This window comes from Aythya ferina (assembly GCF_964211825.1).
Source record: "Aythya ferina genome assembly, chromosome: Z".
Lineage (NCBI taxonomy): Eukaryota > Metazoa > Chordata > Aves > Anseriformes > Anatidae > Aythya > Aythya ferina.
Genome location: NC_140299.1, coordinates 77,062,446 through 77,088,328, shown reverse-complemented (window position 1 = coordinate 77,088,328; position 25,883 = coordinate 77,062,446). Strand labels below are relative to the sequence as shown.

Below are 25,883 nucleotides of genomic sequence, written 5' to 3'. Positions count from 1 at the left end.
AAGTACTAAATGGTGCATTCTCCAGAAATCATAAGGGAAATTGCTAACACTGTTTGCCAGGTGCTCGTGATGTTAGTTAGCAGGCTGAGTGAGTTTTGTTCTTCCAGGCTCTGATCTAGCAAATGGCTTAAACATCTGAGTATGTCAACAAGGCACTTAAGTTTACGGTATCAACAGCTTTGAGGGGAAGCTCTTTGTGTCTCCAAGGGCTTTATGAGGAAAGGCTGTCTTCAGTCAAAAATTTACAAACGAAGTGAGAGCCTCAGTCATGAGCTGCTGCGCTGCAATCTGTTGGTGCAAGGGCTGCATGACAGGCAGAGCCACGGCAGCCTGCAAAGAAGTGTTAGCATGCAAAGCTCTGTGTTGGGTGCAGGCCGGGGGGCTTGCCACCAGAAAAAAGACACAGTGCAGGTGTGAAGGTGCTCTTGCTAAGTACAGAAGAAAAAGATGATTTCTGTTTTCCTAACCAACTCCTGCACAGGGCTGGATTTGTTGTGCTCATGTTTCTATGCTCATGTTACCTCAAGAAGTCCACCACTGGATTTTTTTTTTTTGCTATTGATACCAGAAACACAGTGCTGGTTTGATAGAAAGCAGGTGTGTTAAAGAGGGGGTGCTTCAAATGCTAGGTAGTCCAAACGCATTGATCTAGGGTGGCTGTTTTGGTTTTAATTATGGTGGGTATGCATGGTTCTCATTAATCTAAATGAGTCATGACATTTTGGGGGGACAATGTCTATATATTATAAAGTTTCACAAATCTGTGATTTGGGTTTAGGAAATTGCCATGTACAATTCAAGAAATACTAAGCGTGCAAAGGAAAACATGTTTTGAAGTCTTGAACTTTTTTAAAAGCTGCTTGGTATTGGCCCCTGTGTTTCTCTGTCAGCCTTGAAAAATGTTCAGCTTCAGTGGGAGCAGTGCTAGGTCAATGAAATTGTCTATTCTTCTTTCCACTCTGACCCATCATGTGTCACTTCTTCCAGTTCTGCACCACTGTGCTGCTGTACTAATGGTAAATGGGTGGCTTCTGATATCCTCAGCGGTTCATTTCCACCAGCACCTTTTAATGTTGTGTTTCTGGACTTCCACCTTACAAAGAGTCACACATTAATGTGGTGAATTAAAAGGATTGGGGAAAAAAAATAAAAAAGAAAAAAAAAAAGAGCCCACCATGATGTCACTTTGGCCTCACTGTGACATCGCCCCCGTTCTGTGCGGGCGGTCCAGTTCCAGGCCCAGCTCCGTGGCTGCTGGGGCAGGACGGGCAAGGCAACCCAGTGGGGAATTGGCTCCAGCCCTTCTCTTTCGGCTGTTTCTGCGTGGGCTCTTGGGGCTAAGGCCTGGCAACTCCCTGCCTGGCCAGTTGTGGGCTGAGATGAGCTCTTTCGCCCTGAGCAGCGTTTGAGGGATGCTGCTGCTGTCACCCAACTGCTAGGCCACATCCTCCCAGCGTCCTCAAGGGCAGCCTTGTGGCAGCAAATGTCACTCATCTAACCGAGTGAAATAGGATTGGACGCTGCGGCAATTATTTTCGCCTCCCTCACCTCCTTTTCCCCCTCTCATATTACCTGGTCTCCTGTCAGCACACCAACTCGTTATTCCCATTACACTCGGCTTGCTGCAGGCAGCAGGACGTGCCTACCTTCAGCTTCAAGGTCAGTTTAACTAACTGTATTGCTTTTCTTGCCTCAAATGGTAGCATTGCAAATGTGAGGGTTGTTACAAATGAATTCAAAGCACCACAGAATGCAGTGTAATTTGGTTATAATTTATTGATTTGTGCAACTACTTGGTGCAGCAGAAAATGTGTCAGCCCACTGTGCAGCTGCTTCAGGTGTTGACCCTTAACTAACAGTTTAAATAAGGGAAAAATAAGTTCCTTTGCAGACGTGTCGACAGTTCAGAGAAAACATAAATTTGAGAAGTTATTTGTGAGTTAGGTTGTGGCTATCTGTGGAGATCAGGTTTTTATATTCAAAGCAGTGTCTGATTGGTGCAGAAAGGCAAGCACTCCCAACACTGCTGATGGGCTTTGGTAGGAGAAATTGGAGGACTTGGAGACTAGGTGGGGTCTAAGGGACCAGACCTTCAGCTGGAACAAATCACAAAGTGTGTGGTTACTGAGGGGAAGTTGTCTGGCCAATAAGAGTCCCAGTCATTTGTGTACCTCCTCTATTCACAGTAATGAATTTATATGTATTTATTTTTCAAATTTATTTTCCTGAGATAAGTAGATTTCTATACTTGCTCACAGACACATGGAATTATGAGCAGAAAGAAACTTATTTATTTATTTATTTATTTATTTATTTTTAAATTTTTTATTGTAGAGAAGCTCTCTGCTGTGATTAGGCATGGTTATAATGATGCCTGCACTAACACTGCTTCTGCACTTTGGAGACTATCTTAAGCCCTGCTCAGTCAATACAGTTCATGTGTTGCTTAACCCAAGCTATGTGAAGCTGGAAAAAAACACCAATACTGCTTTATGAGATTTAATGTTGTAATTTATATCTTACCCTCTGAACTTCTAGAGTGATACAGCCAACAAAGAGCAATGTAAGCTGTTTTCTCGGCATCTAAAAATGGTGCCTCATGCATTTAGACACTTGTGACATTTATTGCAGATGTTTCTAAGGTGCCCGCAACATCCATAGAAGGGCAGAGAAAACACTGGCGTCTACAGGCTTTAGCTCAAGCTCAGAATGACTTAAAGGAATTAGTTCTCAGAAATAACAGACCAGCCTCATTCATTACCTCTCTCTCTACCACGTGAATGTTCTGCTCACTACAGTGTTAGCATGACCTAAACAGCTTAGCAGTTTAAGACGAGCATATACGTTACCTGTGTTTATGAGCCGGTGTGAACTTTAGCTATGACTCTGCCATTTCTCTGGAATGTCGCTCAGGGTCACATGGTGTGGCAACTAATGCCACCCATGACATGGTTCAAATATTTAATCTCATTCTATTTCTGGAAATGTCACTGTTCAGTCTGTAACCCTTGCACCTTCTTTGCCTCCTTGGCTGAAAGCACACATGCTGCCTGGTGTGAAATTAGGGATAACCAATACTCGTGTTCAGCCACCCTAATTCCCACCTGGGGAAATGTTGTTGGTGATGTCCTCTTACAAGAAATTCAAAAAAGCAAAGGGTTAATAGCAAGTGTTTGTTTGTCTGTATTAGAAGTAGCAGTAAAGCTAACAATTTCCTTAAAGGGTAAAGAGGTGATTTGTGCATTCACCATAATTCACTCTCCTCCGATGTTTCCAGATATGGATGCAACGGCTTCACCTGTGTGCAGGTCACAAGATAACCATGTGCAATGTGACACTGCTGGGGTTGTCTGAGCACCATGGTAGCTGTCAATCAACCAAATGTGAAGAATGCTCCACAGCCTCTGGTCACAGCAGCAAGGGGAGTTTTGATATGTCATGGTTCCACAGAATTGTCATAAGTGTCAAAGATATTAAATATCATGTAGTGTTGGCTAGCAACCTGGCCTATAAAAAAACACATTTCTTCTGAAGAAGGACCTTCACCTTTAACAGAGGCCTTATTCTAGGTGTGTCGTGAAAAAAAAAGGATACTGGTTTTAAGACCATGAAATAGACACTGTCCAAATTTTTCTCATCTTGAGATTCACCCTTCGGCTACCAACAGCCCCGACACCTGAAATGACACTTGCAATCCTTTGGGCTATTTCTCATCCAGCACCAGAATCACAGTAGTGACTATTGCTAAGTCTTGCAGCCAGCTTTTTCTTCCATGTGGTGTGCATGGGAGGTGATACATATATTAAAATGCAGTTTTAAAAGCTGAAGAAAGTCCTGTCAGGACATTAATGTTCTGAAGGCTGGCTACAGGTAGCAGAGCAAATCCTTTGGGTGAGCAGAGAGGTAAAGGCTGTGTGTGACCTAGAGGATCTTGGGTTTTCAAGACCTTCCAACCTTTTGCTGATTCACTGGCCATCAGTATTGACAGCTCATAGAATATTGCTTTGGAAAAGGCAACTCCAGTTTGAATTCATTTGCCCTCAATGGTGCTGATGTGTAGAGATCAGGAGCGATGCTGCTCAGCTATGAAGAAAAGTTGGTTTTGGAGACACTTTGTGCTACATACATGCTGTATGGCACAGTGGCTGTTAATCTAAATCAATGTTGCATTTATTCCTCTCTCAATTAGTCACTTCTGAGCCACAAGCAGGCTTGTAAGAATTAAGGAAAACTGTTCACTCTAGGTGTGAACCTGTTGCATGGAAGATACAAAGCAAGTGCTTCTGAGCCAACTGCTTTTTATTGTTTTTATTTATTTATTTATTTTTAATTTTTTTTATTTTTCTGTAGAACAGCACTTTTGCATTCTCCAAGCAGTGCAAGTACAAATGACCTTGGAAGCAAAACTTCAGAGGACTTTTTACCAGTGACAAAGTCCACTCCCACAGCTACTGAACTGTGTGCCAGGCCCTGTCCTTGGGCCAAAGGCATACGTAACCATGGAGGGATATGAAAGACATCTCAAAAAGTTGTCATGGGGCAAAGCCAGTATCCAATGTATGCACAGAATGACGCAATAAGGGTAAAATGCGTACAACATCTCGTTCAAGCATTTTGTAAAGCCGCAAGCTAGATTCAAATGCCACGAGCCATCAGTGTGTCTCACAGCACACTTTGCTGATAAGACCAAAAAGACACTTCCCTGCCCCTTACCCATAGGAAACCCAGATGCTGCTGAATACCAGCTGAAGCATGTACATCTTATGCTCCTCCTTCAGCAGTCAAAGGATGCCCAACCGTGGGCATGGCTGAAGGCCATGCTATCTGCAAAGGAAAGGAGGACAGACGTGCTGTGAGCACTGGGTGACAGTGACCATAAGGGTTGTACAGGCTGGTCCTTCTGACCATAGCAAGGAAAAGCAGGATGTAACTGGTCCTTGAACTGTACCAGTGCACCAAGACGAGCGACCCTGGCAAGCTACTCTCACAGCAGTTGGCAAGGCGAGCCCGACAGCAATGCCATGGGCAGTGAATGCAGGTGCACCTGCAGTTACAACACAGGCTGGCTTGGTGGTGCTCGTGAGGCCCAGAATGTATATAGGGCTCCAGATTCATCACAGACTTACACAGAGGCAGCTCAGTACAGGTGAATTCCCTGAATATTTCTAACACAACGTGGTGAAATCCCTGACTTCATCAAGTCAGTGAGGAAGAAGCTGTCTGACTCTTAATGCACCTACCCATTCTGTTGTGGAAGAACAGTGTTATTACTATCCAAGAGCCATATGAATGGCAGAGACCTGAGATCTTGTGCTATGAATCCTAAAAATGTCTTTAAAATATATAAAATATCCTCAAACAAGACAAAAAAGTGTTGTGTTCAATACCATAGAAATTAGACCTCATTTGGACAACTGAAGGAATGTTTGGAGAGTAAAAAACACAGTGCTAGCTTAGATCCATTTAATTCTGTCTCTTGTTACCAAAATAAAGTCCGAATTCACATGTAACTTGTGGTACATTGAAAGAATACAAAATTACTGCAACCTTGGTGCAGTTATAAATGAATTAGCAGAGAAATTATCTTTGAGGAGAAATCTGTAAATGATGATTGGGACCTATTTAAACATATTTTATTAGTACAGACAAAATCCCACAACAGCGGTGATTTTTTTTTTTTTTTTCTGTTTACTGAGAAGCGCTCCTGCTTATGGGGAAAGCAAAATTGTAAAAAAAAGGGAAAGCAAAATTGTAAAAAAAAGGGAGGGGTAAAGACTTCGTTGGATGCAGTTCCTGCTGTTGCAGATGACTGCTTCACGCAGTCATGCTGGGCGTCATTCTGTGCCGACACCTGTCTCAGAAGTTGTTTCCTTGCTTCTCTGACCCCAGACCACACCTGCAGAGCACAAGAGTCAAAGGGAGATTCATAAATGTGAAAACATGGTACAGCAATGATGGAGAGACATCAAAAGAGAGATAGATAGTGACTTCTGTAGAGTTCCGTACTACACATAGAAAAAAATAATTAGGAGAAATCTCTACAAGATGCTGATAAAACTTGTAGCAAAGGGCAGTGAAGAGGAACAAGTGCAGGCATGAAATAAGATATGAGTTGTATTTATTTTTAACTCGGGCTGATTAACTTTTGGAATGCCTTCATCTTCTCCAGCCTGTTGGACACTTTCCTGATGCAGGTGCCTTCCTTCCTGCACACCTCAGCAGCTTGGGAGACCTCTCAATTCTTTTTCAGGGGTTGGAACAAGGAATCGTTCTGACCTTGAAAAATGACCCTTTCCACTTCCCAGCTGTGCTTCTATGAAAGAATGGATCTCGTATCAGCAGCAGCACAAGGGAAGACTGTCAGTAAACAACACCTTCAGCAATGCCCCTGGCTCTGATAATTGCCATTCTCTGAATCCACAGAGGTGGTGATGGTGTAAATTCATTGTTAGTGCAGGCTGACATTTTCTGTGGGGGGAAAAAAAGCCAGCAACAAATGAATCTGTTCATGATGTGAAATCGTGCTGAGCTAATAATTTCAAAGAAAAATTCATTAGTTGGAGATCATTCTGTTCAGACGCTTTCAGAACGGACCTTTCTTGAAATTTTGCTTTGAAGCAATACATTATTTAGAAATCATGCAATATTAAAGGAGAAAAAAAATCTGAAACAAAACAAAATGTCTTTGTTTCCTGTCAAATAAAGCGTCTTGCTCATTGTGCCACCTCGTTATTAAAAAGCTCTTTGCCTTGATTGCTGCTTTTGCCCACCAAGTGTTTACATCAGTCTGTTTGTGCTGTTATGACTGCCTGCAGAATACTCTCATAAAAAATAACACTTTATGTTATTATTATATATCATAACAATGTTATAGGTGGGTCCCGCAGCATTACACGCTTTTACATTCAGAACAATAGCCCTCCCTTGCGACAGGAGCTGCTTATTCAATTAGGAATTTTTGACAGGCAGACTGTAGATCCCTGTAGCACTGATCTTTTCCTTCTCTCCCACATGAAACTCCAGCCTTCCCTTTGCATTCAGCAGCCACAAGCAGTGGTCCCTGCAACAGCAATGCCCTGCTGAGGAGCAGTCACCGTGCCTGAGGACATGACAGGGTCTGAAGGGCCGACTGCTGCAGTCTGGGGCCGACTGCTGCAGACACCGAGCTCCTGCCCACTGTGCTGCCAGCTCTGGGGAAGGAAGCATTAGGATGCAATGTGCTGGGCTTACATTGTACAAAGGGATGTGTGGATAACGTTGTTCTAAATTTAAATAACCTGTCTCAATCTGTTTGTTTTCTTTTTATCTTTTCAGGTAGTTACCCTACTGCAGTCTGTGGCAGCTCCAGTGTTGGAGGCTTTAAGAGCTCTTAGAGGAGCATTTGTCAGGTAATGTACAGCCTGCCTCAGGGAGGGAGAAGCCTTTTCCATGACACAACAGGGCAATAATGTCCTGGGGAACAGGGACACACAATAGACAACAACACAGCCAAGAAAACAGCCCGCAGACATACGCTCCTGTGCCTCACCTGGCTGTCTAAATACACACTGCACACAACTACTCTAGTTTAATCAGGTGTATGGGCCATATTTGTCCCTTGAAGTGATGGAGGATTAGGAAGGTCACAAAAAATCCCATCTGGTGGAGACTCTGAGGTGTGCCTGGGGTTGCTGAAGTGATGGTGTCACCATCTGCAAGGGGATGCTGGCAGGACTGCTGGTTTTCAGGGCAGGATTTTGACTGTCAGCCAACTCCTTGCAGTAGGGATAGTTTCTGTGAAACAGAACTGTAAATACACGGTGCTGTTATGAAAATACATCCTTTGTTTCTGAGACACTGAGGTATAGCACTAATAGTTCTCCACGAATTAGTCATAAGCAAATATTTCCAGAGTGTGGGATGGAGACGATACACTGCAAAAAGGCACAAGCACCATCTGCTAAATACAGAGACATGAAAGCAGTACAAAAATCTCGACTGTGAACCTGATACTTGGTTGTGATTTGCAGTCAAACCATCTCCCACTGCATTTTTTCTTGCAGCTGTGGGAGCCTTTTCTGCAAAATGAATGCACACGTGGAGTGGAGCCCCTCTTAGAGAACGGCCCACTCTTGCCCCAGCCCCACACAGCACATCTCTTGTGCGTGCTGGTGCTGTGCACCCCGAGGACTTGGGTAGCTGAGGAGCTCACCATGTGCTCCACATGGGGAAAGGAAAATTAGACCCCCCTGGGTGGTCTCTTGCCCTAGTTCTGTTCAAGGGAAATTCTCACAATGAAAAATATACTGCAACTTCTGTCAGTCAGATGGCACCTTTCTCTGGAAGGAAGGTTAGATCAATGTTGTATATTGGAGGAATTGAGGAGACAGGATAACAAAATTCAGGTATAAAATATAAAATTATTTTTAAGAGATACAGGCCCTGAAAAAAAAACACCACTTAAACCCAAAACACATCCACATTTCTCATCTCACGTAGGTGAATTAAGTGCCAAGTAGACACTGCTTTACAACAAAAAACCATGCAAAGCAGGTCAGAAGGTCTGTCAGAAAAGATGGAGGTGCAGCATTTCAATTTTCCTTAGACAGGAGTGGAAAAGCCAAATTGCTGGGTTTGGAGCTAGTTAACCCAGATCTTCATGGAAATTACTGGAAATTAGAACACTTGTGTTCATTGAAAAGAAAGCCAAGTACTCTGAGGTGTTTAATTTAACCTCTGAAAGAATGTTAAAGAAATTATCCAAAGAACTGCATTTTTTAAAACCTTGACAAAACAACAGAAGCAGCTTATCCTGGGGGAAAGTTCCTGTCTCCTTGTAACTCTTCCTTGTCAATTTCCCAAAACAGACTTGTCAGAGTCCAGTTTTAAGAAAAAGTTTTCTTCAGTGACACAAAATGTAATTTGTGTCATTTATTTAAATAGGACATACGTCTTCCCCAGAAACACACAGTCACTTGCAAAACTAGCTGCATTCTGATACTGTGAAGAAAACACATCCATTCTTTTCCTCAGACTATCACAGAACATGCCATTTTCTCTGCTAGAATGAGAGATTCCCTGTACTTCCGACATAATCATAGAATCACAGATTCATGGAATGGTTTGTGCGGGAAGGGATCTTAAAAATACCTAATTTGAACACCCCTGCCATGGGCAGGTTGCTCAAACCTGGTCTTAATCCCAAGGCCAAGGCCATAGCTGAACTCCAAACATGTTACTGGGAATAATGGATTAATCGGGCACACAGATTCCTATGAGGTATTTTAAGCCTGGGTAATCTTGCTGGCATTGCTGCCTGTCCCTGCGCCACTGCAGCAGGGCCTCTGATTTTAGCACCCATTACGTCCATTCCTATTTTAGGTCTTTGTGCAGGATGTGTGGTACAATAGCAAATGAGAGTCTCTCTTTATTTTGAAGGAGGAAAGGCCTCCGTTTCTTCAGATGCTGTGTGTGAAAAATAAAACAGCTACTTATAATGTACTTCTGCTAGTGACACCTTTTGTCTTAAAGAACTCAATTTATTTGGGTTTCTCCAGACAAATTTTCTGTTCTGAAACCTATCGGTATAGTTGCCTGATAGGTACAGAGTATTTCTATAAATTTTCATAGTATTTCAAGTGTTAAAAATGACTATAGTGATCCAAAGCAGTGGACTGCACAGCCCAGTGGCCATAGGTGGATGCTCAGAGGAGAGCAGAGCCAAAGAATCATAGAAAAGAATCACAGAATTATCAAGGTAGGAGAAGACCTCCAGGATCATCTATTTCTACTGTCCTCCTACCACAAATATTACCTACTAAACCATGTCCCTAAGCATCACATCCAAGCTTTACTTAAATTCCCCCATGGACGGTGACTCCAGCACCTCCCTGGGCAACCCGTTCCAATGCCTGACTGCTTTTTCTGAGAGGAAATGTCTCCTTGTTTCCAATCTAAACCTCCCGTGGCTCAACTTGAGGCCATTATCTGTGAGAAGAGGCTGACCCCCAGCTCTCCACAACTTCCTTTCAGGTAGCTGCAGAGAGCAATGAGCTCTCCCCTGAGCTTCTTCTTCCCCAGACTAAACAACCCCAGTGCCCTCAGCTGCTCCTCACAGGACTCGTGCTCCAGGCCCTTCACCAGCTCCGTAGCCCTGCTCTGGACACGCTCCAGCACCTCGACATCCTTCTTGTACTGAGGGGCCCAAAACTGAACACAGCACTCGAAGTGCTCTTGAGGCACTCAGGTGTGGCCTCACCAGAGCAGAGTACAGGGGGACAATCACCTCCCTGGTCCTGCTAGTTGCACTATTCCTGATAGAAGACAGGATGCTCTTGGCCTTCTTGGACACCTGAGCACACTGCTGGCTCATGTTCAGGCGAGAATTGACCAACACCCCCAGATCATTTTCCTCTGCACAGCTTTCCAGCTGTTTTCTCATCAGAGAATTTTGTTAGCCTGTTTCATTTTGTCTGCTCAGTGCCCAGTTAATCTCTGTTCCACATGCTTGCCCAGTTTCACGCTGAAACTATACACACTGTCTGTACCCACATCATCTTTCTTCTGACAAGGAATTTTATCAGTCTTTGGCCACTGGTGTAGAGAGCTACCTACATCTACCTCTTTTTTTTTTTTTTTTTTTTTTTTCCCCACTCCAGTTTGATTGAGCATATTCTTATATTGGAAAAGGCAATGAAGAGTTGGCTCCCATTTTCCATGCCTGTCAGAATTTTCAGGTCTCATGCATATTAAGCACCATTTCCTTTGGTGAGTTGGATGATCTCTAGCCTACTCCAACTTTATTCCTATGGAAGAAAAATCACAAAGTGCTTAGCAGGTCATGTTAGCCTGGAAAAGGCACAGGAGTTTGTGGTTTCTGTAGGTGATGGCACTGAAGGGAACCTTGCTACATCCCATCACATGTGACTATAGCACTCAGTACCTTGCTGTTCCTTTCTGGCCACTGAAAAGATGTCTCCAGCTTACGTGTTGTTGCTATGGAGCAAGCTAAAGGACTCAAGTATAGCCCTAAGTCATTAAAAAAAAATAAAATATTCTTTTTTAGAGTTGTGTGCTCAATACAGTACTAAAAACCAACTGATTTCTACCTCTACCAAAAGTACATGTATAGGGAAACCATGAATGCTGACCATTTGTCTGCACACATTATTTCAGTGCAAACCTATAATAAAGATAAATTGCTTCCTCTATTGGGCTGCTGTTAAAAATGTTTTTTTGTCATTTGCACCATGTGAGGGCTTTTGGGCTGATCACAGGCTGCCTTCTCTTCCAGAGATCATCACCTCTGAGCGGGATGGCTGGCACTTTCTGTCGTCTCCTTGCTGGCCGTACAACTGCTGCACTCTTCGCAGCGGCTGGCACGGGGGTGCTCACCACCGGGTACCTCCTCAACCAGCAAAATTTGAAGGCTGCTGTTCAAGAGAAGCGGAAGCTTTTCCCTCCCAGGTGGGCGCTTTGGGCTAGGTGTCACGTTGGGCACCATGCAGGAGGAGTCCTCGTGCAGCCACCCGGTCTGTGTGTCCAAGGAACGGTGATGACCTGACAAACGGCACCCTTTGCTGGTCACCCCAGTTTTAGGTAGCACCAACAGTGGCTCTCAAGACCAGAAAGCAGGGGTGTGTGATAGTATCAACACTCAAAAAACCTCAAACAATGGCAAGCCTAAATAAGGCTTCAAGCTTTTGGCAAAGCACTGAATTAGTCCTTATTTTATCTCATCAGTTGTCGAATGCTTTGCAGCACCGACGGGACTGGCTGACTGTACAGACTCTACCATTGGGAACTGTGAACGTATTTTCACTATGCAAGTAACAAAGAAATCACCTGTGTAACTACTGTACTTGAAATATTTCTAATTCTGTTACAAACTGGTTCCTTATTATTAGAAACTAACTACAGACCTTCTGTGTAGGTTGATGTTGCTGGCCATACTTGTGAGAAACAACGTGGATCAGGCGTTGGCAGACTGTAGTGAAAAACACCTTAGTTAAAATTCTTATAGAAATAATAATGTTGTGCATAAGGCAAATTGTTACAAGGTAGATGGGGTCTCACTCGATTGCAAAAATGTCTTCCTAAAGCATATTGTCATTTTCCCTGGCTGGAATATGATGCAGCTGCATGTAAGTAATAATAATGCCATTACAATGCATTACGGATAAGTTATTATTACGGATAAGTTAACTTCCGCACTGACATAGACCAGACAGCCCCACTCATGCCCATCACTGACAAGCTGCGAGAGCACCTTGGCTCAGAATTGCAAACCTTTCTTCAGCTACATTTAGTTCCCTTCCTACTCAACAAAACAATGTTATAGCTTGTTTATTTCTGACTAGGAGTGTCTCAACAGAGACTTGATGGGATTCAATACACTTTCAAAGCTCACTGGGATTCACTTTCCTGGATGCCCCAGGTAGAAGAAGGATGCAATTGCCAGTGTGGTTGCCCATCCAAGCACAGTCTGGGGTATTTGGAGTGTCCTGAATGTTCCTCCCCTCCTAAAATTTGATGCAATGTATAAACTAAGAACTAATTATGCTTTTAAACCATGCTGTGTGCTCCGTATCTCATGATCCCTTTAATACATCCGTAAGTTATCAAGGATCACTGTTTAAATTTTTGGTGTTAATTGCTTGTTTATTTGCTTTTTTTCTCTTCAGCGCCGACTATCCGGATCTTCGCAAACACAACAACTGCATGGCTGAGTGCCTCACTCCAGCCATTTATGCTAAGCTAAGGGACAAGATGACTCCCAATGGCTACACCCTGGACCAGTGCATCCAAACTGGGGTGGACAATCCTGGCCATCCTTTCATTAAAACTGTGGGCATGGTGGCAGGTGATGAAGAATCCTACGAGGTAAAATATTTTCATAACACTATCACATTTGTTTCTTTTTTTTTTTAATGCTGTAGTTCCCAAGAGCTCATTAGATGAACTGGCAGGGTATGTGCTCCTGAGATAAATAGAATGCCAGAGAGTATATCTGTAGCATGCCATGTGCATAAAGACAGTGTTTTCCCTACTCTTCCACATTAGGAAATGTGCGGACATGAGGCATTGCTACAGGTACCCTCTCTATTGCAGTCAAAGCTAATAAAATGCAGCTGCTTGGGAGCAATACTCTACCTGCCTCTAGCAACTGCCCTCCTTCCTACTACTAAACTTAGTTTGTGGGAAAACTATGCAACCCTGAGACACACAAAATGAAGGTAATGTGGAAACTGCATTGTGGAACAGCTGAGGTAGAAATGAAATTAAAACATCTGGGAACTGCCAGACACCTTTAAGCTACAGCTATTGGATCATGACAAAAGCATAAAATAGACAGCATTAGGATGAATAGGGTTATTTAATTCCAAAATATTAAGAAGATAAGGGAAAAAGAAAATCCTTGTTTGAAAATTCTTTGTTTTTATTGAAGTCAATTGTCTCCTTCCTTCAGTCTACCGCACTATGTTACCTGTTATAATACAGTTTCTTAACAGCAGCCTAAATGCTGGGCTGCTGAGTCTGGGCTGGGACATCTGGCATTCTGGGTCATCAGCTCCTGTGGTTCAGTTTTCTCCTTTAGATGTGGTGACTGCCCTGAAAAACTTCCAGGGTTACTGCTCCAAGACTGAATGGAGGCGTGGTTGTGGCCACTGCTGATACACACGAGCCAAGGGGCTCTAATGAGGACCATGGTATCACTGCACGAGCAGGAGGCAAGCTGTCAAGAGACTCTGTGTGTTCTGGTTGGTAATGCATCCTGAAACCCAGTCTGGTTGCCACCATGTCCAGTGCCTGCCCGTGGCATCTAGAGTAGGCTTGTAACTTAACTAATGTGCAGTTGCACCTTCATTTTGCTGTGAGGATGAGCAACCACTGTAGAGCACTGTCTAGGTCGAAATGACCCTTTCCTTTCATATTTACCTTTGTCAGCATTTGCAAAGCCCCCTTTTTGCCTGTCACCCAGGGTCCCATGTCAGGGGGGTTCTCCTGTGTCTGAGGCTGGCGCGTTTAACTGTTTCTGTGATGCTGCAGACTCATTCTAAATTCTCTTGGCTCCACAGGTGTTTGCTGAGATTTTTGACCCTGTCATTAAAGCAAGACATAATGGCTATGATCCACGCACAATGAAGCATCACACTGACCTGGATGCATCCAAGGTAGGACTGAAATAAAATGATGAGGAAATAAAGGTTTAGGACTGCTTCTTACAATTACAGTAGTGTATGTTGTAGTTCTTATTTGATGCCTAATGTTTCCTTCATTGTTCCACTGCTCTGTGATTCAGCATCTTTTTGGGGTTTCCCCTTTCAAAAGATCTTCCATACCTGGCCTCCTGGCCCCTCCATGGTGGGGCCATAAAGGACCAGCTGGTTACTCCACCACATCCTTTCAGCCAAAGAAACTAATCGTTCATAAAACATCCTCCTAGTGTCTGAAGCGTTGAGGGGCTCGTGGTACCCTGAGTATTAGTGATATCATGGGAAAGTTGAGATCCTCGGGCAGAAAAATGTCCCTCTTTCTGTAGAATGGCATTTTTCTTTCAGTGGTGGAGTACAAAATGAGGCACTGTGTGTGAATTAAAAAGTAAAATAAAATTTTTTCCTCAGATCACCCATGGTCAGTTTGATGAGCGCTACGTCCTCTCATCACGTGTGCGCACTGGACGTAGCATCCGTGGCCTCAGCCTTCCTCCTGCCTGCACCAGAGCAGAGAGGAGAGAGGTGGAAAATGTTGTGGTCACCGCCCTCGCTGGGCTGAAAGGAGACCTTTCTGGAAAGTATTACAGCTTGACCAACATGTCCGAGAGGGATCAGCAGCAGCTTATTGATGTAAGTATAGCTCTGGTACTGACACCGTCTTCTCTTACCCTCGTTTATTTTTATCCTTCACTTTCCTTTGGGGTATATAGTTTCCTGTGTAGCTAAGGACAATAATCACAGTGTTAACTCAGTAATTAATGGCCCAGCAATATTGTTAACGTAATGGTAAATTTTCCAGCATTTGTGTTTTGGCAAAAATACATACTATCCAGGTCCAACACGTGGAATTCCAGGTATTCCAGATAGCAAGCTCTGTGTCAAATCAAATATGCATGGCTACTTCCACCTTTTTATGGACAAAAAATGAGTAAATTCTGGAGTTTTTATTGGTCGTTTCCTTGAGCAAAGATTGATATTTTCCATATTAATAACCATACTAACTAAAAATGTTATCTACTACTTTGAGATGAACATTGCATATTATCTGTAGTCTAGACTGCTGGAGGGAGTACTTTTGGTTATAATTTCTTTATGTCAAAACTACATAAATTCTAATTTCCCCAGAATGCTGGTAGTCAACTGCACCCCACTGACCTTTTCCCAGTCCTGGAACTGTGTTCAAGGACCTAAAGGATCAGGTCCATAACAATAGTTTTGTCATGCAGATGGAAAAACAAGGATTTTCACCATGGATTTTGTCTCAGCATGTCATTGTTCAGTTACTGCAGAGAGTAGTTTGAGATAAACAAGGTGTCCAAAGTGCTTACCTGGCAAAAATGGGCAACAGGAAACTATCCTGAAAATCCATAACAATGATTCATGTTTGGACTGTAGAAACTACAAAAATCTAAAAGACTGTTTTTGTTTGTTTGTTTGTTTGTTTGTTTTAAAAAAAGAACACTGAATGTCCATTTTAAAATATTCAAAAGAAGGGTTGTACCCTGGTAACTATATTCACAACACAGTAATTCATAACATCAACCAAAAGGCAGTTGATGAAGTAACATAACTATTTAAAACCATGCAACTAGGTGTTATGACATGAATTAACCAGGAGTTAAGAACGGATGTAAGGTCAATAACTTTTTTAATTGAGTGTCCTTGTTATTACATCTATGGACAAAATGTTGGTTATCATTTTAGATTACCAATGTATATTTATAAAATTCAGGGCACTGAGTGTTGTAACCCCAGATTCCATCATTTACTCATACCATTGCTTGCTCCATTCAGTGTTTTAGGACTTCAGAACTCCAGGGTTTCTTAGGGCTTGCTGCCAGCCTTTAACAGGCACTGTTCAATCTCTGTAGGATCAAATCAGTGACAGCTGAAAGGTAGGTACTCAGCACTGAAGGACATCAGCATATTGCAGATTGGGCCCTTATGCACATAATGGAAAGTAATGGTGCTCAGCTTTTTCTTGCAAAAGGAGGAATTTTCCTCCCAAACAAAAGGACACAGTAGAGCAAACCAATGAAAGTAATTTTGTGTCCCTGTGGTGAGCAAAGAGAACCCTATGTCTTTTTTTCCTGCATGGCTGGGGTTCTGGCTGCATCATGCCCATCACATGGTATTCAGAGATGAAAGTCTTAAATAGTCCACTGATGAAGAAAAGAAAGTAAGGAAAAGTAAAGCTTATCAGCTTCTCCACCATGTCATATTTATTCAGGATAGCTTGTCTCACTGTTCTTAATTAAAGTCTAGGGGAAGAAGAAGAAAAAATATTAACAGTATTTGATATGGCAGTGTTTGAGGAATTAAGAACTAATAATTTTTCAGCAAATGAAAATCTTGCTTTGAAAAAAAAAAAAGAAATATTGCTCAGTTAAAAAAGCAAAGCTAAATGATTTGAAATGTGGCAAGTCGGTGGCACACCAATTATTAACATTTATTAACTCAGAAATGGCATCACTGCTGAGGAGTGGAACAAATCCATGATGCCAAAGGGCAAACCCAGCATGGGCATAATTCCTACCCCGACTTCCTGCTCTGAATACACTGCTAAACCCTTGTGCTGCAGAGATCTCACTGCAGACCTAGCACCGGGTATTCTGCAGCCTTTAAAGACTGTTGCCTTCTCCTACAATGAAATTCATCTGTATGCAGAGAGCATCTCTGGTTCCAGCCATCCATCCTTGCAGAGTTTTCTCTGCCATTTGTGTGTGTTAGGTCCCACCTCCCACTCCTCCCTGCGCTTGAAAAGTGTTTTCTGGCAAAACACTGTCAGATTACCAATGCCAGTGAGAACCTGCAAGATTCAGGCAAATTGCTGGGTAATGTGCTTTTAGTTTCCAGAAGGAACCAGGTTCACAGAATGCACTATGTGATTTACTTGTACATTGATTGCTTTCATGCAAAATGCATTGAGACAGCGTGATACTGAATAAACTTCAATAATTTTATTTTATTTTTATTTTTTTCTCTTTCTCTTTCTCTTTGGCCCCATTTTGGTGTGCAGGATCATTTTCTCTTTGACAAGCCAGTGTCTCCTTTGCTAACATGTGCTGGGATGGCTCGTGACTGGCCAGATGCCAGAGGAATCTGGTATGTTGTGTGGCATGCAGAAGTGTGTGTTGCATTTTAAGGATTGTATTACTAGTCTCCTTGCTTGTCCTAATGTTGCAGTCACTTTGTCCTGATACTCACGGCACTCTCAGTTTGCTTTTAAAAGATGGTAATACAGCTGCAGGACCCTGTATCACAGACTCCTGTCCCCCCTCCTTGCTCCCCAACCTAAAAAAGTAACTCCCTCCAAATAAACTGGACAAAGATAAGATACAGCAGAAGCTGAATTTCCCATTTTATTCTAGGTCTGTTTTCTTCTATCACAACACACTTGATGTATTTTGTGCCCAAACAGAATATATTCTAGGGAGACAATGGGAAGAATAGACCCCAAATCTGTGCACACTAGAAGATAATAGTGGGAGCCTGGGCAGTGTATTACATCTACATCCATCCTAGTATATATAGAGAGAATACTGGATGTTTTAATTTTGAAAAATTAGGCAAAAAGGACCCATCTCCTTGTTCTAGGCAGGTTTGGGGTCTTTCAAAGAGGTTTGATCTTTATGTGGTGAAAAAAAAATCTGTTCTCCAAGCAAAACTGGCTGGTGTTCAGAAGCACATCCAGTGTTACTGTAACAAGCTAAAGCTGCTTTCTGTTGGGGAGCAGGCACTATGAAACCTGACCACCCATGAAACCTGATGACCTGCGGGAAATCACAAGGATTTTTTATTTCAAGGAACTTCATCTTGGTTTCCTGGTCTCCATTTATATCTGAGGAAGAGGTTTGCTCTAGGAAAATGATAAATTTGAGGTAGTTTCTACAAACAAAAAGAAAAAATACCAACAATGTAGATACTACCCAGTGATCTGAATACAACAGACCTGTGATTGGAAAGTATTTCAGTGAGCCAAATTGGGAAACACACCCTTCTTCTGCAAGAAACTGTTGTCTAGAGGCATTCATAATCTGGCATTTGTTTTTCTTAGAAAGCCTGGGATCCTGTCCTTGTTTTGGGCTGCAGGAATATTCCCCCCAAGCTCTGCAGCAGTGAAGGCATGGTTGAAAGCCACCCACCCCACAGCAATGGGAAAAGGTCACTAATTAAAGGGGAGCTGTGTAAGGCTGACATCAGCCTCTTTAAAAAAGCCTACCCTAAGTATTAGTATGTGACTGAAAATTAAGTTGCTGGGCCTCGGGTGACTCTAATGTCAGGGCACAGGATGTTCACACCTGATCAGCTTTATGTTGGCAGAAGACAAGCTCATAGTCAGGCCTAGTGAACCTCATCTTCCAAATTTCATGTGTTTCAACCTTGCTGATATTCCAGTATTTGTACAAATGAGTTTGATCATACCAATCAGCTCGTACCTGCTGCAAGAGATGCGGTAGTGAAAGACAGAGAAAGTAGAGGAAAGCGAGGAAAAGTCACCTCAGGTTTGACCCTGCACTTCACAAACCTAGACACAAGGGATCTGTTTGAAGCATGAGTGGGTAACTTCAGGCATCTGTAGCTTGACTGACAAGCCAGCATCTGCAATGCAGTGTCCGCATGTCCAACATGTATCTTGACTGACGCAGCCATCCAGTGCAACCAAGAGACACAGTGGGCTCTGGGATTTGATTCAGAGAACACAACAAAGTGAGTACATAGTGCTATGCCCCCAGCAGCATGTAAATGTCAGGGTTTTTTCCTAGCTGTGCAGTTTTCTTTGATTGAAAAGAAAATGTCCCCACTGATGGCAGATGCAGGGCTGGTCTTCTCCCCTTGCTGCACTCGAGCTGGAGTGCACACATTCCTCCTGGCTCATCCCTAACTCTTCATAACAATGTCATGTTGCTGCAGTTAGCCACCCCACAGTCTCAAAAGTCTGTGATAAAGCTGAGGATAGTGAGAATTATTTTTCAGTCTCATACTTTAAAGGCACTTCTCTCCTTTCAACCAGGCATAACAATGACAAGACATTTCTCATCTGGATTAATGAAGAGGACCACACCAGGGTGATCTCCATGGAGAAGGGTGGCAACATGAAACGGGTGTTTGAAAGATTTTGCCGTGGCTTAAAAGAGGTAGTAACTCAATGAGTTTGTTTTTCCTGCCTGTGTGTTGTGGGGCTGTTGTCAGCACCGCTTACCGTGGTTCACACTAATCTGGCATCTCCAGGAGCAACAAAATGAAGTAACACCAGTCCAAACAGCAACCCACACTAGTGCAGCTAAAGAAAGATGCAAAGGCAAATTGCTAGCTGAGCTGTAGGGAATAAATATATGAATAGAATAGAATAGAATAGAATAGAATAGAATAGAATAGAATAGAATAGAATAGAATAGAATAGAATAGAAAAATAAAATTGAATAATAAAATGTATTTGTAGCTTTTGTATTACAGTCTCCGGCATGGGCTGGCTAAAGAAATATCCCTTCTTCACCACTTTGTGCCTGCAAGCTGTGGGAAATAATAAATTAAGCATTTTAAGATACAAAACCCTGTAGCCATAGCTCCTATATTTCATTCTGGTCTAGCTACTCCTAAAGACCAAAACAGCCTTTGTGGGTGGCATGTGGGCTACAGCAGTTTTGTCCAGACAGTCCAGGTGTGGCTGCAAGATGGCCATGTTACTTAGCCCCGTGTATTGCCCTGGCACAGGAAAAAAAAAATATTTTAGCAGAGAAGGATTATTTTACTTTGCCCCACATGCAGTATAGCAAAAAAGGTGCAGTGGGACAGGTGACATGGCAGAAAGCTCTTCTCCACCGTCCCTGTCCATATAATTCCTGGATGGATGGCCATAGCATACAAAGCCCTATTGGTTAAGCTATGTAAGGTTGAAATTGGCTGAAAATTGTCTCCAAGACTGTAAGAATAATGTTCTATAAAACAATTATTTCTCCCCATTGGGGTCGCTAGTACACTCACTTCATCTGAACTGTGGAGGAACAGCATTTGTCTCCATCACACTGCTGTTGTTCCTGGGCATGGAGATACATTTTGGGCCAGCCTTGAACAGCTTCTTTCACTTCTCTCACCTTTGCAAAGCAGCTTCTCTGGCCTTCCAGAGGCACCCCTGCCTCAGAAAATTTCCTGCACTGCTGATACAGCTGTGCATCCTTTCTGTACCATTCACAGACCCCAGCACAGGCATCCTTGGGAAAGCTGGAGTGTGTAGTGAATTTGGGAATCTGGCAAAATGAAGCCACCTAATGGATGCTTCTTTGGCACTGGGGTGGTTCACCAAGATCTGTTAGGTTGCCAAGGCATATTCGTGAGACTGAACAGTCTACAGGGGGGTGACATGGCTCGGTGACATGGCTTGTGGATGCTGCTGCCAGCTTTGCATCTGCTACTATGCTTAGTTCAGATTGAACAGAAGTTTCTCATGGACCTGGCCAAAAGAAGTGGTCAGACAGTGATCAGAGCAGGTGTCTGAGGCAGCAGATGTGGTCTGTTCCTTACCCCCAACTCTGGTGTCTGCACACAATACACAATTGATAAAATAGAAGGTTTAGCTTGGAAAAGACCTCCGTGATCATCAAGTCCAACATCCTACATCTCATGCAGAACACAGCATCTTCCATCTGTACTCTTGTCCACCACTGATCCACAGCTACATGCATAATTGCATTCATGACAGAAGGCTTCTTACTGAATCAAGACCATTCCCATTAAAATATTACTTAAAAAAAAGTCTACATACAGTCTCATTTGTTTTTAAGACCCTGAGATCCAGAAAGGTGGGTCTATAACCAGAAAATCAAGCTAAAACCTCTGAAAACCTCTGAGGATGAAGGAATTGACCAGCATCCTTCTGCAGAACAGAATTACCCTCCTACACTGTGGAGTTCTCATAAACATGAGCTGGTGTACATATATAATTCTCCTCTGGAAGAGGAGAACTGAACTGAGATTGTTTGGGGATTGCAGATTTCAGCCCAGGAGGTTTAGCTGAGTGGATAGAGTTGACCTACTTAAAGGTTGTTGAACCCATGTGATTTTTCTGAGGATAATTATTTCAGTCTACTTTCTGATCTGGTTGGAGATCTACTAACAAAAAGCATTATATGTAAGCTGTGTAGTCTTATAATGGAAGTATGGCTGTAAAATTTAGGCATCTTGAAATCAAGAGTCCTCCCCCTAAGAATAATGGCATCACCATGAAAATGATGTAAAACTCACCTTTAGTTGCTTTATTTTATTTTATTTTATTTTATTTTATTTTATTTTATTTTATTTTATTTTATTTATTTCATTTCATTTCATTTCATTTATTTTATTTTTTTCTGTTTTGTAGTGCTTGAGGCTTTGTGGCTTGTGCTCTGCAACCTTGCTCCAAAAATGTGGAGGTTAGAAATGCATCACAGAAGCCATAGTGCCATCTTGAATGTATGACTGCAAGGGCTGTACCAAACCACCATAACAGGGAGTTTTGTAATACAGTGACAAAGAGTCCACGAGCTACTGATAGTGAGAAAATGATGAATAAATCCTTGCAATATCCAGTAGGGGCCTTGGTGCCTGGTGAATGCAAAAGTTCACACCAGAGACAAACCAGACTGTACTCAGGTGTGTATTTATGCAGTTCCCTTGGCATCAGTGGAGTTCATCATCGATGCAGGCACAGGGTGAGAAGAGTCTGAGCTATAAGCAAGTGTCTTGAAATGAGACATGTATACAACTCTATCTTTTCACTTTCTTTTTTTTTTTTTTTGCCTTCACAGGTTGAAAGATTAATTAAAGAGAGGGGCTGGGAGTTCATGTGGAATGAACGCCTCGGGTATGTTCTGACTTGTCCTTCCAACCTGGGAACTGGTTTACGCGCTGGAGTCCATGTTAAGCTTCCCAAGCTTAGCAAGGTACGTACATTGTGTATAAGGCCAGTGACATAAGTCAGCTCCTCTGATTTATAGAGGAACAAATTATTTGTAAAGGAACAAATGAAAAACAACAGCTCACAGAGACTGCACATCATCATCATGTGTAACAAGGTCCCAGGGATAATGCAGGACTAATTAAGTGACCTTTTATTCTGCAAATTATTGTATTTGTTATGGAAATTAATCTACTCATCAGACAGCCACCACGACAGGCTGTAATCCAAGGACTGAGAAAACTACCCACCTCTGCCAGTACTTCTGGAGATGCTATTATGTCACAGATACTATTACAAGGATTCAGCTCATTACACAGGTTAAAAGGCTGTAAAAACAAGCCTGTTTATTCTTTTAGGATCCTAGGTTTCCAAAAATCCTGGAGAACCTGAGGCTGCAAAAGCGTGGCACTGGTGGAGTGGACACAGCAGCTGTAGCAGATGTGTACGATATCTCCAACCTGGACCGCATGGGTCGCTCAGAGGTAACCTTTTAATATATATATATATATATATATATATTTTTTTTTTTTAACACAGATTTGTACTGTTATGAGCCAGTCTCCCTCCATCTGGGTTCACTCTGGCCTTAGAGTCACCATCAGCCTCAGTGGAGCTATGGCAATTTCTATTTCCTGGCCCATTGGAAATGCTTACACAGCAAAAAATTACAAACACGCATTATGTGCTTGCCAAACATTCTTGTTACGGCAATGCAAGGGGCAGGGAGGGAAAAGCCCTAACCATGCTCCAGTAATGTGAACTACTGCAAAATGTCAGGGAAAGAAGTAGGGATTGTGTCCTAACCCACCCAGAGAATTTGGCACTGACAGCAAGACTGGGTCAATGTGTTGTTTTACTTTCAGCATTCAGTCCTGTGCATTCTCCACAGTACGAGAACAGGATGAGTTCAGTCCTTTCACTCCAGAATAATGGAGGAATTTTGGTACCTTCCCATGTGTTGCACTGAGCAGAGGACACAAGAGAGCTGTGTTTTGATAAGGGCAAGGATTTAATTGTCAGCTCTGAGTTCTCCCTGTTTGGCTGTAGGCCGTGATGAGATGGATTCATCTCTGGCACTTCTTTTGAAGTTATTTCAGTTTGAATGTGTATTTGTTGAGCCAGAAATTGGAAATGACCATACAGCCCAGTGGTGAAGCTGCTCTCCAGGGAGACTAAGGTCCCAAACCTCATTTCAGTTTCACAGTTGAGTATTTTACAAAGAAGAAAAGGACCTTAGAGCAATTTTGCTGGAGGATGGGGAAGAAACAACAGTGGCTGAGTTACAGCCTCATTCCACTAGCTCTTCCTGAGCCAAATCCTTATTCCAGGTAATAGGCTGTAAGCCATGTCACACATCTACAGCTTCACAGATGCATTCACCCTTTGCTGCATCAAGAACAATGATATAAAAATTAACCTTCCAAGGCCCTGTAAGTCCAGTGATTTGAGCTCTCTTTCAGTAGATAGAAGACAGAGGTTCAAATCTTCTGCCAAACCTGTATTTCGTCTCCTAGGTTAGCGCTGCAGTGCCTCAGATGTGCCCAACTGGGCAAGCCCTAGTGGGACAGGTACCTCCTGAAGACCCTTTCTCCATGAACAACACCAAGCACAACCTGGGCTTAGTAGCCAACCTGCTCGTACATGTCAGGATTTGAAGTGCTGCCTGCTCACCCTTCTAAATTACCTCGGGGGCTTTGCTGCAAGTTACAGCTCCATTGCAAAGAATGGTGTGTGGTCCAGGTGTGTTTTCCCAGGCGAGCACAGCACTGAGAGGCTTTGAGAGTCTATATATGGATGCCATTTAGCACTGTTGTTGCAGCGCAACACCTGCATTCAGCCTGATACTTGGTAGGCATTCATAACACAAATACAATCCTGGCATAGTGCACTTGGATTGCACCTGATTTCAGTCAGCCGGCTGGCTTCCCCTTCTTGCTTGCCTTGCATTTTCAAAGGGACAGAGCCAGGTCAGGTTTTCTATGCTTTCTTACTTAACGCATGTCCTTAGATGTCTTCACAGTCAAGGGGTGTTAGGACAGGGCTTTGGAAACTTTAGGTTTCTGAGTTTGATGTAGGCAGCTGTTGACCCAGACATTTTCACATACAGAAGTGAAAAGCTATTAATCTCCATTGTTTTGAAAAACAGTATGCAGCAAATACATTTATTAATAACTGAAACACCACGATGTATGCTTTATACTAAAATAATGCTAACAATACAAAAGGATTACAAACCATAATTAATTAACGAGTTCTATTGTATAAACCCTCTATAAATTGTTCCTTATATGAAGACATCCACTGAAGTCAGTGATGCCTGGCTGAAGTCAGTATGGCAAATATTCAGAGAACTAAGCCAACAGAATTGATACTATCCATACCTTGAAGATTTTGAAATCTAAATAAGACAAGCCAAACTCAAGAGGATAGAAGTGTTTTATTAGAAGACATATTTTTTCAGTTTATAATAAAATAAATTCTATTATGTGGTAAATGTGATTGCAGAATTGAATTATGTTCCCAAAGGTGTAAGATAAAATTATTTGTATTTTTGTTTTGTTTCAGTTACTGGTCAATGCAAACATAATATGAAATTCCTGTTCTCCTGGAGGCTGCAAATTCAGGCCTCTGATTTCCCAACACAGCTGGTCTATAACAAACAATAAACTTCTAAGCCACTGAAATGTTTCATAGTAAAAACAAATCCCTTGAAAATCAGTGACTGTTACAATAAAGAGACAATGGGATTTAGTCTTTGATCCCAGTTTTAACAAACCAGTCATTAAAGGTTGCTAATGAACCATCTCATGAAAATTAAGAAAAAATCAGTGCTGTAGCTTACTGGCTACTGTGACACTGACAGTGCCACAGGGCTTGCAGCCCACAATTGTCACTGCCTGTGGAGAAAGTTTGATGGGAGCAAGGAATCTTGTACTCTTCAGCAATCTTGAAAAAGGTAACAAAAGCACCAATACACTCTGACATACGGAATTGCAAATTTTGGTGCTGCTCTGGGCCTGTAGATAATCCTCCTACCCCCCTCCTGAGTTTTCAGACATCAGCTGAAAACAAAGGAGTGGTAGATAAAGTAGAGCCAGTGAAGGTTTAGGATGATGGCCTCTCCCTCTGAAGTGTGGGTTCTGGGCCTTTCTCTATTAACAGCATTATCTAAGGCTTTTATTTCCTTCCCCTCCCCCTCCCCCCCCCCTTTTTTTTTTCTCATCATAGGTGGAACTAGTCCAGATTGTCATTGATGGGGTCAATTATCTTGTTGACTGTGAGAAGAAACTGGAAAGAGGCCAGGACATCAAAGTGCCACCACCATTGCCACAGTTTGGCAGGAAGTGATCTGGCTGATGATGACTGGTAATTGACGGTAGATTTGGCTGTCCTTCTGACAGTCACACACTTCAGTATACCTCTGTATACATGTTCTGTGTAATAAACACTACCTGATACCTAATGTCTCTTCAGATGTCTGGTTGCACCAGCAGAATTTAGTTTTCATGCAGCTTTAGTAGGACACATCCAATATAGCCAACTTGGTGGTACACTCTTCTGTGTGGACTGCTTCCCCTTCTTTTCCTGGTTGGTGATATGAAAAGTTCTACCCGAACAATGCAAAAACCACAAATCCTTAATTTGAGCCTGCATTTGCACTTATGACTGTACTTTTGAAATCTTGCATAATTACTTGATTTTCATTTGCAGACACATATCTCTACAGTGTCTGTCCAGGCAGCCAAAATCTG

General features: G+C 42.6%; 2 protein-coding genes across 2 annotated transcripts in view; both read left to right on the top strand.

Moving 5' to 3' along the window:
* The window catches only part of RASGRF2 (Ras protein specific guanine nucleotide releasing factor 2), a 153,401-nt gene extending 146,063 nt beyond the window's left edge, over positions 1-7,338 (top strand). Inside the window, exon 28 of the mRNA XM_084505164.1 lies at positions 7,315-7,338. The gene's annotated coding sequence lies outside the window, so the exon portion shown is untranslated. The remainder of the gene's footprint in view (positions 1-7,314) is intronic.
* Positions 1,585-25,594, top strand: CKMT2 (creatine kinase, mitochondrial 2). Its single transcript, XM_084505171.1, has 11 exons — positions 1,585-1,659; positions 7,315-7,388; positions 11,273-11,445; positions 12,663-12,861; positions 14,058-14,153; positions 14,604-14,825; positions 17,215-17,300; positions 19,210-19,333; positions 21,980-22,114; positions 22,488-22,613; positions 25,360-25,594. Exons 3-11 carry the CDS (start codon positions 11,294-11,296, stop codon positions 25,477-25,479), a joined length of 1,260 nt encoding a protein of 419 aa, XP_084361297.1. The 5' UTR covers positions 1,585-1,659; positions 7,315-7,388; positions 11,273-11,293; the 3' UTR covers positions 25,480-25,594.
* The last annotated feature ends 289 nt before the right edge of the window (positions 25,595-25,883 follow it).